At 41.0% G+C, this 13,732-nt stretch overlaps 2 protein-coding genes across 2 annotated transcripts; both read right to left on the reverse strand.

Annotated features, from left to right (window-relative positions):
* Positions 1-3,703, reverse strand: tnnc2.2 (troponin C2, fast skeletal type, tandem duplicate 2). Its single transcript, XM_022220713.2, has 6 exons — positions 3,569-3,703; positions 2,615-2,666; positions 2,125-2,268; positions 1,558-1,672; positions 1,305-1,441; positions 1-537 (listed from the first exon to the last, which is right to left on the reverse strand). The coding sequence occupies exons 1-6, from the start codon at positions 3,569-3,571 to the stop codon at positions 506-508; spliced, it is 483 nt and encodes a 160-aa protein (XP_022076405.1). The 5' UTR covers positions 3,572-3,703; the 3' UTR covers positions 1-505.
* Positions 3,704-4,779: 1,076 nt separating this feature from the next.
* LOC110970428 (troponin C, skeletal muscle-like) lies at positions 4,780-12,944 on the reverse strand. The gene is made up of 6 exons (XM_022220712.2): positions 12,818-12,944; positions 11,082-11,136; positions 10,808-10,951; positions 9,416-9,530; positions 7,411-7,547; positions 4,780-5,144 (listed from the first exon to the last, which is right to left on the reverse strand). Exons 1-6 carry the CDS (start codon positions 12,818-12,820, stop codon positions 5,113-5,115), a joined length of 486 nt encoding a protein of 161 aa, XP_022076404.1. The 5' UTR covers positions 12,821-12,944; the 3' UTR covers positions 4,780-5,112.
* Between the last annotated feature and the right edge of the window lie 788 nt (positions 12,945-13,732).

Consider the following 13,732-nt stretch of genomic DNA (forward strand, 5'->3'; position numbering starts at 1 on the left):
GAAGAAACAAAGAGATTTTATTGATATTCCTCAAAACAAACTTTTTTTTTTTACACAGACCATAAATATGACAGACCAACTACAAGAGAGCATGTGTTAGTTCATTTATTCTCTTCAAGCAAATGTACGTCTTTGTACAGTGAAGTGGTTGAATGAATTGGTCTAAGCAGCAGGTAGCAGGCTGCCCGTCTATCTAGACTACATCTAGATCGGAGGCTTTTTTTTCCAGCAGAGAGGAGGGGGTCGCTGATGTTACGCCATGCAGAAGGTGTGAGTTTCCCCGTCGCAGCCCAACGGTGTCGGCGTCTGCGTTCAACTATCCGGCCGGGGAAGAGTGTAGCCCGGCCAGCGACCCCCGCCAGGTGCCCTAGCTTTCTGTTGAGGATGACTTTGAGGATGGAGAAGATAGGTGGGAGGAGGGTGGAGGGAGGGAAAAGGTGGTTCAGGTGGGTTCAGAGTGGGGCTTCACAGGAGGGTGGAGGAATGTCCGTGAGTCTTTCTGGGTTTACTGCACATTCTCCATCATCTTGAGGAATTCTGGGAATGAAAAGAGACGGAGAACTTCAATTCATGAGATCATCGGCAGCAAATCAGCCTTTTGTTTCCTTCTGTCTCTAAATGTGAAATGAGGACTGGAGGATGAAAACTATTCCATAATTCAGAGAAATATTTGACAGTTCACCCACTACAACCTCAACACACCTGATGAGCTGCAGAACAGAATCCTTGGAGCTTCAGCAGATAGCAGCACATCCTGTTGATTTTTCCATATTATATCTCACATATTTTTTATTTTCCCTTCACTTTACACCCTAATGCTCCGTGTTGTCTTATTGTTTACCCCTTTTACTGAATATCCATGCTGCTGTAACAACTTAATTTCCCTTCCAGGATTAATAAAGTCATCCAACTCAACTGGACTCTCTTTTTAGGTTCTTGAAGATGTTTCGCGTCTCATGCAAGAGGCTCCTTCAGTTTTGGAGAGGTAGAACATCTCCAAGAACCAAAAAATAGACATCCAGTTTCTGTCTACTGAAGCTCTTAGAATTGTGACGACTCAGATGACTGAGGATCTACACACATAGACTAACAGAAGGATTTTAATGCTCAACAGCTGCAGTAAATACTTAAAATAAAGATGTTTTCAGTTAACCCCAACAAGAAGTTTGTAAAAATGTTCATTTTGACATCAAACCCTCTCTATGTCCCTCATTTTGATGTTTAATGGATTGCAAGTTAACGTCTTTACATTGAGAAAGTCGTTTATACAGTGAAGTGGTTCATCATCATCATCTTGTACGCACCGTCAAAGTCCAGCATGCCGTCGGCGTTTTTGTCTCCATCCTTCAGCAGCTCGTCGATCTCATCCTCTGTGATTGGCTCACCGGTGCTGCGGATGATGAGGGCGAACTCCTCTCTGTCGATGTAGCCGTCGCCGTTCCTGAAGGAAAAGAACACAGTGTGGAACTGAACGGACAAGCAATCACATTTGTGGGAAACAAATCATGGCGTCATGAACACCAGGCCGTGGCACAGACAGGAACACTGCGCACGTACTTGTCGAACACACGGAAGCACTCTGCCAACTCTTCCTCGCTCTTGCCGGCCTGGTCCTCCTTTAGCAGCCTCACCATCATGACCAAGAACTCCTCGAAGTCGATGGTACCGCTACCTGAGGGTTGAAAAGGGGCCGTGTCATTGATTAGCGACGACCGGCCCAAATTCGGACTCGTTTTAAGCACTGCAAAATATAAACTACATCCTGTATAATTTAATAATCTAATCATTCAAAGCAGAACCTAGAAATGCGCTTGCATGTGTGTGCGTGTGCACGTGGGCAAATGACAAATGATTTATCACAGAAGATGTACAATGAAAGTGCCCAGACCCAGACGTGCGTATTTCTTGTGCGTAAAATCACTTTATGCGCACAGCAGATGTAATGTGTGTGTGCGTGCGTGCGTGCTGCTTGCGTGTGCGTACATGTGTGAGGATTTATCACAGAAGATGCACTGATAAAAGAGTATAAAAGTGCCAGATGCGCCTATTGTCCGTGAGTAAAAACGCTTTTTGCGCACAGCAGGTGTACTGCGCCGCTGTATATGTGAAACAACTTTTCCTCACCGTCCTCATCGACCTCCTCGATGATCTCATCCAACTCCTCTCTTGTCGGGTTCTGACCCAACATCCTCATCACGGTACCCAACTCCTTGGTGCTGATATCACCGCCACCGTCGGTGTCGAACATGTCGAAGGCGGCTTTGAACTCTGGAGAAATAAAGAGCAGAAATTACGCGTCTTCGTGCGCAGTTTCTCGGGCTTCATTTGTCTGTGTTCACCACTCGTCAGTTCCAAACAGTAAATCATTAATTTTAACATAACAGAACATTATGGTGGTAAAAATAAGAATTCCTTTATGCATTTTTTGCTTCTTGCTGAAGGTCATATTGGGCCTGATTTTTCGCAGTTTTGCTCACATTTTTAGAAAAAACGATACAAAGTGGAACTACACGATTCATTTGATGTCGTGATGATTTAAAAAAAACACACAATGTGCAATCTATTACTCATACTTGGTTAAAGTAATGGATTACTTCTGTAACGCGTTACTCACCAGCCAACATTTCCTCGCTCAGGTAGGAGCGGGCCTCTTGTTGCGCGTCAGTCTGGAAGAAAACAGGATCCACTTTGTCACCTTATATCTCACTGCAGGCTTCATTTAGGCTTCAGTGATTATTCCAGTTAAACTCTGTAGATTTAGCTAAACCTTAAAACCGAATTATTATCGCTAAGATTGCAAAAATATATATATTTTTGACATTCTGGCTGCTCTTATGATTAATTCTAAAAATAAAACTGCTTAAAAACACCAGATTTTAGACTAAACATCTAAAATATTATCACTGAAAACAATAATGACACCTGGGACATTAAAATACAGTGCATACGATTAATTAAAAATCATTTTAGACCAATATTCTGAAGATATTGTTGTATTTTTTATGCCAGGGAGTCATTAATGTTTTGTGATAACACCGTTTCAACATGTAACACATCAGTCATGTGTTGCAGGATTTAGTGGCGGCATCTCAGGAGGAATTTGGAGCTGGGTGAAAATGAGTCCGGCTATTTCAGGCTCAACACATTAGGCTTGCTGTATAAGGCCTGCAGACATCCAATCCCGGGGAATTTGTTGCCTAAGCAGAATTCCCAGCTGACACCAAACCTGCTCCTCACCAGCAGCCAGAGTTAAACTTCTAGAAGGATTTAGAGCATTTGCAAGAGGAAAGTAGCTCAAATTGGAATTTTAAATGGATATTTAGTAGGAATTCAATTGAAATGCAACAAATAACTGCATTAAAAAGCTGAGATGCAGATAAAAATCAATCCAACTACTCTTTTTAAGCTGACAGTTAACATCACCAAGCATACTTTTCAAAAACTACATTTTTTAAACATGCTTTTATTACTCATTCATGTACTGTACACAAACTCTCATTCTGGCTGCTTCACTGATCAATTTGGCAACAGCTCAGTGCGTCAATGTTGTGCAATCTTTTTGTCTTACCATGTTTGTGGATTAGCTTTTCCCCCCCAAATATCCAAGGAAAAAAGAAAAGCCCAAAGGAGTGGTCAATCCGTGTGCACCCCAACAGAGAGACTAGACGTCAAGTGAAGGTTCAGACACACTTTAAACGGGGCGGCCAGGTCCCGCCCCCTGCCTCTCACAGGCCTCCAGATTTAGTATCCTGAACTTTTAGGGTTCTGGGGCCACCACAAGCCAATCACACTTTGGAGAGGAAAAGCTCTAGTTTCTACAAGTTGCAGGATTAAGAACGTAAAAGAAGCAAAGTGGGAGATTTTTGAGGCAGAAAAATGTAAACGCGAGGAGATGCAGGAGGAAAACTGCAAAGTTTTGGAGGAGAGAATGAAAACGTGCAAAAGATATGACAATGTGTGTGACTTTGGGTTTGTTGTGGGAGTCCCACTGTGAACTTAGACAAGCAAAATGCACTGAAATTCAAAACTAAACCACAGTTCTCGCAGCTCACATCACTCTGGATTTCTATTCAGGCCATGTAAACAATAAGACCAGGAGCACGGAGGGGGAGATTTCTAAGTAGGTTATGGATTTTGTGAGGGATCTGAGTGTGAAACTCAACACTGGGAGAAAAAAGCTGCAGGGCCGGACCTCATCTCACCATCTCTAAACCCCACCCATCCCTCGGCGCCCTGAATAGAAGGCAGATTTCAGACTGAGAGGCCAGAAACCTGGAGCCACAAACACAACCTGGTGGTCCTTTTATGGCACCTGGTTCCTGGAGGGAGGAGCTCGGAGGAGGCAGGATGGGACCCCGAGGAGAAGCTAAATACCCGGAGGAAGACCTGACATCTCTGCTCTGTGGCTGCTCACACTCTGGAAACTCCTTTGAGAAGATTAATAATAGAAATTTAAGACAGAACAAATTGGAAAAGATCAGTTTGAGCCAGAAACGTTGCTCAGAAGTGACTGTTTTTCTTGAAAGAGACAGGGAGGCTTTTAGGGGCTTTCTGTGGTGTTCTAAAGTGAAACGTGGAGGCTGGTTTGTAGGTTTTAGGACCAGTTGTGGTGTTTGCATGAAGGAAAGCTGACGTAGAAAGTGTATGGGCTCGTGTGGACTTGAGAATCTAAAAGTCCCAGTAAAGCTGCTGAAATATGAGCAGAAACCGACCAAAAATTCAGTCAAGACACTTCAGGCATGCGTGAAGGAGCAGGAAAAAACTTGCAAAGATGCACAGTCGGTGGAAGAAGAAAAGTAGATTTATTTAGAAAGCAGATCAGGGTGGAGAGGAGGTTCAGTTTGGGGGTTGGAGCTCGACGGTGTAGCATTTCTGGAGGAACAGCAGCTGCTAAAGGAAGACAGCTGGGCGTCCGACGCTCTGAGGTGTCCGAGGGGGGAAAGTGTCTTCGTCCTAAAAGGTCTGAGTGGATATTTTTAGATATCCTCAACCGGACGGATGGGCGGGGGCTTGTTTGTATCACATCGGAGGAACCACAACGTTCTTCAGGTTATGGAGCAGATTTTCCGTCGTTTTCTCCCAGAGGAAGGAAGGAATGTTGGGCCGGTGTCATTACTGGACGTTCTCCATCATCTTCAGAAACTCTGGAGGCACAAAAAGAACGTGACAGTCGATCAGAGAAAACGATTAGTCCATCAGGGTGCTGGAGACTCACTGAGAATGTGTGATTTTAATGCAGAATGTCCAACATGATGATGAGATCTATATTCCCCACGCTGTACGAATTTATTCTCCACTTTCTTATCTATTATTTTCATCTTCAAGTTTAAATCCTTCATGTCAAAACACAGACTGAATCCTAAAGTCCATATTTTGTAAGGAACCTGATTACCTTCTCCCAGCAAGACAAAAACATTCCCACAATATTACCAACAGGTCGTGAAATATTATTTAAAGACAACATTTTTAATCTAATGTTCAAAGAATAAGGGAAAAGGATATTTATCATTTTAAATTATGTTCCATGAGAAGAAACGTTTCTTAAAACATAATGTTCTAATCACAACATTCAAAGGATATTTGGAGAACTTTGTCAAATTGTGTTACATCCCAGCTAAAAAATGTTTGTTCTAAAAACTTTCTGAGAAAATTCTACAAAGTTCTGTCAATGATTTCAAAGACAGGTTTTCTTTTAGTTCCCACAATGTTCTTCTTTAAAGCAGAATAAAGTTCCCTAAACATCCTCTAAAACTGTTCCTAAAACGTATTATAAATGTTGCATTGAGAACATCCTGCTTTTGTTATCATGTAACATTATGGGAACTTTTTATAGAAGAACGTTCTCAACAGCAACATCACCAAAACATCCCCAGAACATTGCAGGTGAAACGCTCCACCTTTGATAATATTTAAAATTACAGGAACGTTTTATAAAAACACATTCTGTCTTCTGAGGTCTCGATAACATCTGGAGAACATTTTCTGAATGTTGGTTTGAGAACGTTCTTCTTTAGTTATCATGGAACATAATCTGACAACATCCTCCAAACATCCTCTGAATGTTAAAACGTTTTGTCTTAGTTCACTTTTAACCTCACAGGAACATTATTAGAAATTATAAATATCCTTAAAACGTTCTTTGAACATCAGATTAAAATGTTTTCTCTCAAAACTTATTAGAACTTGTAGATAACATCAGCTAGCGTTGTGGGAACGTTCTCTGCTTGATGGGTCCAGCTCGATTTTTTTGTTCTTCTAAACACATTTTCAGAATGTTCTGCAACGTTCTTGTGATATTTTAACAGGAACCTTTCTTTTAGTTGCTAGAATGTTCTCAAAGGCAGAACAAAGTTCTGTAAAGATGCTCTAAAAATGTTGTATGTTGCATTGAGAACGTCTTTCCTCTGCTGTCATGTAACATTGAAGGAACATTCTAAAAATGTTATTAAAACATTTTCCAAATATTGCACTGACAGCATCCTTCGTTTGTTGTCATGAAACACTGTGGGCACATTTTATAGAAGAACGTTCTCAACAACACAACATCCTCCAAACATCCTCTGAATGTTAAAACGTTCTGTCTTACTTCACTTTTAACCTCACAGGAACATTATTAGAAATGATAAATATCCTTAAACGTTCTTTGAACATCAGTTTAAAATGTTTTCTTTAGAACATTATTAGAACTTGTAGATAATGTTAGCTAACGTTGCTGGAACGTTCCTCTACTCCACATTGCTTCCCATATTAGAAGTTTGTGACTCCAACCACAGAAGATGGAGTCGACCAGAACGACATTCTTCAGGCTTTAATTCAGCTCCAATGTAAACCAGTGGATGATGTCACCGTTTCCTGTCTTTTTCTAGAGTCAGAGAGCTAACAGGTGCTTAGCTTAGCTTAGCTTAGCTTAGCAAAAAAAGACTAACCTATGGATGTGTCAGCTGGGGGCAACGTTTAGTCTGTTTCTGCACAAAGGTCACGAAACACCAGAACCTTTGAAGCTTATTAACGTGTCATGTCTTAATTCCTTATTGTATTATCGCAGGGCACAAATTCACAGTTAGCTTTTACAGCTTTTATTTTTCAGGGAGTTCGTTACTTGTCAATGTCTAAGGTAGGAGGAGGCTGTCACAGCAGAGCATAGTATTTGAATGAATAGCTTTGTTGTTGCTCTGAAACTCGTAGTATTGCTCTGTTTCCAGTCTTTATGCTAAGCTAAGCTAACCAGTTATTGATCTGAAAGCTGCTCAACTTAATCTGCTTCTCATATTCCTTTAAATCTGAGGATTCCCTCCAGTCTTAACCCTAGATTCTTTGTTTTTTTGTGGATCTGGACGTCCGGTCAGCTTTTCTTCCTCTCATACAACAACAACACAGTCTTTGTTCTCGCTGTAAATATCTCAGTCTTACCATCAAAATCAATCTTTCCGTCCTTGTTTGTGTCTGATTCTCCAAACATCTCATCGATATCTTCCTCTGCAACGTTCTCTCCGGTTTTGAGGAGGATGTCTCCGAACTCCTCACGATCGATGAAACCGTCTCCGTTCCTGTGGGTCAAGAAAATATCGTTTAATTCACAACAGATCTCTCACCGTGGACATTCTCAAACAGTTTACTGGTTAATCCAAAAATACTAAATAAGTAAGGGTTATTGAAGAGCAACATTAGAAGCTTTTTAAACCTACATTATTCGCTAAAAGACGCTAAAGTGCCATGTAGGTTGAAGAGAACAACTTTCCTAATGCGCTTGTAAAATTAGTAATTTGATTTGATGTTAATACATACAGAAGACTTGTTTGTTTGTTTGTTTGCATGATATTAAGAAGCAGATAAATATAAAAAGTTCCATAAAACACAAGTTAATATGCAAGAAAATATTCATCGCAATGTTGTATGTCAGGAACAACAGAATCTTATTATCAGGAACAGAAGATACTAAAAGTTGACAATTTTTTGGCACAGCTTTTTAAAAAACTGGGAAAAAGTTTTAACCTTGGAGACAGAAGAATGTGAGATCTCATGTTTCAGGCAGACGGATTACCAGAGACTAAGATTTCTGAACAGTCTGCTCTATTACTATTGTGTAATTTGTCTCCAAACAACTGCATAGAAACCAGAGTATATTGTATACAAAGTCTGGAACCACTTAGATCCTTTTTTATTCGTTATTTATATGACATCTCACAGGAATTAAAAAGGATCTAAGTGGTAAAGAAGCTCATGAAGTCGTTACTGCTCAGAGCTAAAGGAATACAAAGTTTAACAGAGCTCTGAGTCTTTGTCAGCCTGGCTACAGAGCTGAAGAGGAACCTGGGGTTGTTTTGTGTTTTCCTGTATTAAAGAAAATTTTCCACTATGAAAAAAAATCTCTTCATAAAGAGTTTGTTTTTTATTTATAAATTACTAGACTATTTTTCCAAGCTACGTAAACTTCCTCTAAACTAGTAGAATACCACTTCCTTTCCAGCTTTCGGGACGCGTGCTTTAAAGTCTGCAGCTGGGAATTATACCAAGGAGCAGGTCCTCTCTGAGATAGAACTTTCTTTTTTACAGGTGCAATACTATCAAGTTCAATTCAATTCAATTTTATTTTTATAGCACCAATTACAGTCAAAGTGTCTCAAGGCGCTTTACAGAACCCATATGCCTGAACCCCCAGAGCAGCCCTAAGGCGACAGTGGCAAGAAAAACACCCTTTAAACAGGGGAAAAAACCTCGAGCAGAACCCGGCTCTTTGTGTGGGGAAACCCATCTGCTGCTGGCCGGCAGTTGAGAGGGACAGAAGAGGTAGAGACGTAGAGGTAGAGGAAATGTTGTACACAGTGAGGCGGAAGCATTATTAACAACATAATCCACTTCTGTGGTGGTAAAATTATAATATTTGCCTTCTGATTTATCAGTAAATGTTGCTGAAGTAAATAGAGAGGGTATTACTTCCTTAAATTTAGTTACCGAATTGTCAGACAGACATCTACTGTAACGATATTTATTCTCAACTTCTGTACAATCCATTGTTGTAAATTGAAATGTTATCATAAAATGGTCAGGAAGAAGAGGGTTCTGGGGAAATGCTGTTAACTGTTTGATTTCTATGCCGTAAGTCAGAACGAGGTGAAGGGTGTGAGTAAAACTATGAGTAGGTTTATTTACATGTTGAGAAAAAGCAATTAAGTTCAACATTGAATTAAAAGCTGTCGTAAGACTGTCACTGTCAACATCAACAGGAATGTTAAAGTCTGAACTAAGCACAAAGATGAAAAGTCTGAGAATTGAGATAAATACTCAGAGTAAGGAGCAGGAGGACGATACAGAACAACAAATAAAAATGGTTCCTAAGCTTTCAAATCTGGATGTGTGTGTATATATATAAAAAATAATGAATGTAGTACAATGGGATGTTGACATCGTGTCATACTTGTCAAAAATACGGAAGCATTCTGAAAGTTCCTCTTCACTCTTTCCAGCCTGGTCCTCCTTTAACTGCTGCACCATCATGACCAAGAACTCCTCAAAGTCGATGGTTCCGCTGCCTGAGGAGAACGTCACAAGAGAAAGATTGTTATCACTTCATGGACAGGGATCCCCTCCAGATTCTCCTCAACAGCATGCACGACCTTTTCATTACTCTGTAAACGGTGACCAGGCAGGTGAGATACCAGTTTGGGAACAGACAGACGGCAGACTTTGCAGGTTGGATGAAAAAGGTTCATGAGCTTTTGAAGTACCCTCATAGTTTGACATGATGTGGGATACATTTTTGAAACAGTACAGTTAAACATATTTCTATAAGTGTACTTAAAAAGTTCCCATTGCCACCAGAAAGCGTCACAGGAGAAAGATTATACTGGAAAATAATGCAAGAACATTTTACTTTATTTTTTAATACACTTTTCACTTTTTTTTGATTGATTGAAACAGTGTAGCTTTTTTGTAGACACTGATATAAGGCTTCATGGTGTACAGTTATGCCCCCAAAATTAGAGTTACCCCTCTTATTTCCATGTGAGACAGACAACTTTTGAAGCATCATAGTTTGAGATGATGTGCGATATATTTAAGACACATTATGGTTAAACATATAAACAGTTCTCATCACCAGAAAACATCTCAGGAGAAAGATTGTTGCTGCATTATTTTTCAATAAATTCTCCTTTAATTTTAATACACTTTGTTCACTGATGTTCAAGCTTCACCATGCATTCATGGACAAAGTTCATATTTTAAACCTCCAGATTCTCCTCAACAGCATCCATGACCTTTTCACCTCTCTGTAAATGACCACCATGCAAACAGGATGTCAGTTTGTGAACAGACAGAAGTCAGACTTTGCAAATCGGATGAAAAAGGTTCATCAAGCAACAGTTCAAGAGTTACAGCCCTTGATTTCATGTCATGCAGAGAACTTTTTGAAGTACCCACATAATTTGAGATAATGCACAATATCTTTTTGACACTTTCTCCTCTTGACTGTTCACAAACTTTGATAATCTTTGCTCAACCCTTTGATGCACACCATGGGTCAAAAGTGACCCAAATCCAATGGGAAATGGGTATCTCCTGACCCACACTGCACATCAAGGGGTTAAAGAGACACACCACTGATTTTACACATAAAGATCCGTTCACTAATCACAAGGAGCCTGTAAAAACAGCTGCGTAAAGCCGTCGGTCTGGAGAATGAAAATAACGCGTCGATGTCATCAGGGTTTTCTGGGATTAGAGGTGCCACTCCAATTATTTAACAGAAAATGCAGCCTGAACCGGAGGCCTGACGTTTGACAGATGAGGAAGCTAATTCTTATCTCACCATCCTCATCAACCTCCTCGATGATGGCGTCCAGCTCCTCCCTGGATGGGTTCTGACCCAACATCCTCATCACGGTGCCCAACTCCTTGGTGCTGATGTCACCGCCGCCGTCGGTGTCAAACATGTCGAAGGCGGCCTTGAACTCTGGGAGGCAAGACACAGAAGCAGTTTAAAGTCAGACCAGTGGAAACTAGCAAAGATTTTCTCTTAAATGTTGTCCTTGAAAGTTATTGCTGCTGCAATCAGTACAAGCAGCATGAAGGGAGTTACTGACCAGCAATCATCTCCTCGGTCAGGAAGGACCGGGCGTCACTTTGGGCGTCGGTGGGCTTCACAGGAGAGAATAATGTTGAGAAAGGGAGGAGTGGAAAATTACAAGCTGAGGTGGTCAAAAAAGGAATAATACATCATTGCAGCAGAGCGATGATGGGAGAACAATGGACCTTTACATAGCAAGTGGACAATCACAGCACAAACAGCACGAGTGAAATCAACTTCAACAAAGACTAATTTCTGAAATGAAATCTTTGATGGTGTCATGTGAGGTTTCATGAGAGGAAATGGATTCATTGGAAGTGTATCTGCCCACTCTGGTCCGACTTCAGTCACTTTTTCAAAGAAAGTTACTCAGTTTGCTGCGGAAAAAAAACGTTCTGCATGTTCTGCTCTGTTCTACAGTGTGCTGTAGAGATGTCGTGAACAACTTTCAAAAGATCCTAGAGTTTGCCTCTTTATAGCATTTTGATGATTGTCGGCCTGATGTTCACTGCTTTCAACTTTCACTTAGTACAGTTTGTCTTTACAAATTGATCTTTACATACAGACTGAAATGAGAAAAAGATAAATATTTGCATCCTACTGCATCATATGGATCTTTTATGGGGCAACGTGTGCCTCTGTTGAGGAAAATATGTTTTAAGAATGTTTTTTTTGTAGGTCTTAGGGGGCTAAGATGTCCAAAAGTGCCGGTGCGATCCCTCCGTCTTATATTTAAGCCTGGACAGAAAGCATGAGACTCAACTATTATTGATAAAGTGACAGCCAGGGACAGGAAATAATCAGAAGTTTAATCCTCTGCCATCTGGCCGAACTTGTTAGAGACGCTTCTTAAAGGGGAACAAAGTAAAACATGTTACGTCCAAATTCGGGGGAAAATTTCTGAGGAGAAATTGAATAATGACGTTTTTTTGCAGAAACGGTTTAATCACAGTTTGAACCATCAAATGTGTACTTTAAAACCTCTCAGTTTGTCCAGACTCGGGCATTGTAACTTCAAATTGCACTGCAGACAATACAGTTAATCAAACAGGAATCTGTCCAGACAGCATCTTGTTCACACTGTGAATAGGAGAGAAAAATATCAGTTCTGTCCCAGTACTCAGTTGAGTTGTTGACAGCAAGACACAACTAACAAAGTCATATTTAGATGGATTTAGGTTGATTTTCCCCTTAATTAGTTTACAGACTCGAACAGTGAAGTACTTGTTTGCTCAACAGAACCCTATTAATACATGGAAGACCATTAGTCCACTTTAAAGCTATTTTTAAGATGAGTCTTGGGAGAGGATTTGAGAGGGATTTTCTCAAGGTTGAGCGTCCTAAGTATGGAAAAGGCAGCAAGTCTTCTCACTTTACTCAGCTGTGTGCTTTCTATCTTTAGTATCGCTGCCTTGAATCTAAATATCAATCACATTGAGCTCAGCCACAAAGTGATGGAGCACAAAAGCAGCGAGAGTAGAGAAGCCGGACAGCAGCAGGTTACCAGTCGGAGGAACTAGTTTTTCTGTAGCGAGTATCATAAAAGGCCAAAGTGTGTGAATTAAATTCCCAAGAATTCCAGGAGAGAAAACATCACTTGTTTAGAAATCCAGGTTGTCCTGCAGTGTGAGGATTTGGATCTTCTTTCGTCCTCATCAGTTGAAAACAAACAAAGTCCTCAAAGATTCGTTGAAACTAAATCGCCTCCTCCTTGTCGACTTTTCCCTCCTCTTTCAGTTTTCTGTTTCTTACCATGGCGGCCGGCTGTGCTGATCAACAGACACCAGAACAAACAGCAGACGACTAGAAAAGAAAGCCTCCCCTCTGCACAGGTCAGGTATCTCTGAGGCTTCACTCCCCTCCATAAGTACCCTCTCATCCAGCCACCATTTTACTAAAAATGATCCGGATTGGGCCGCAGAACCCGACTCCAGACAGAAGCCAACCAATCAAATTCGACTTTACTTTGTGCCCTCTTACAATCTCCTGATGGACAACCCCTTGTTTTGGCACACCATCCGATCCCCCATATTTAGAGAACAGACAAGCTCACTGACATTTATTGAAAAAAAAAAAAAAAGAAAACACTGCAGCAGGCATCAGGCAGCTGGAGGTTATTTTGGCAGCGGATCAACTGGGCATCTCAGCGCGGACGGACGCTTGATTACACATACTGCACAAGAACCGGGGCTCGTGCACGCTCGCACACATCACACACACTCAGATTAACACCTCCCGGCGTGCACGGATTCAGCCCTCTCCCGGTGTCCGTTGGCCCATCCATCTGCCGGCTCTGCTGCTGACTTGCCCTTGCACCTTTGACATCTGTAACATAAGAGGTGTGAAAATGCACTTGTGATCCTGCACAGCTGTACCTCGTCTTTAACCATTTGAGCTGCTGGTTTCTCACTCCATCAACGAGTAAACAAACTAAACGCAGCTCATGTAACCAGCAACGTGTAATTAGTTGTCAGTCAAATCGCAACGCTTAATGAGAAATAACTGAAAACCCCATTCTTGGAAGCGACCCTTATCAACAGTGTATTGTTTATTCCACCCCGTATCTCTAAATGAGGATGGTTATTTTTAAATCTAGCATTTTTTTTTAGTATTTCTGGTCTTTAAGCAGCCATCAGAACCTTTCATCGGTACAAACCTTGACTCACC

The sequence above is a fragment of the Acanthochromis polyacanthus genome, chromosome 6 (assembly GCF_021347895.1).
Source record: "Acanthochromis polyacanthus isolate Apoly-LR-REF ecotype Palm Island chromosome 6, KAUST_Apoly_ChrSc, whole genome shotgun sequence".
NCBI lineage: Eukaryota > Metazoa > Chordata > Actinopteri > Pomacentridae > Acanthochromis > Acanthochromis polyacanthus.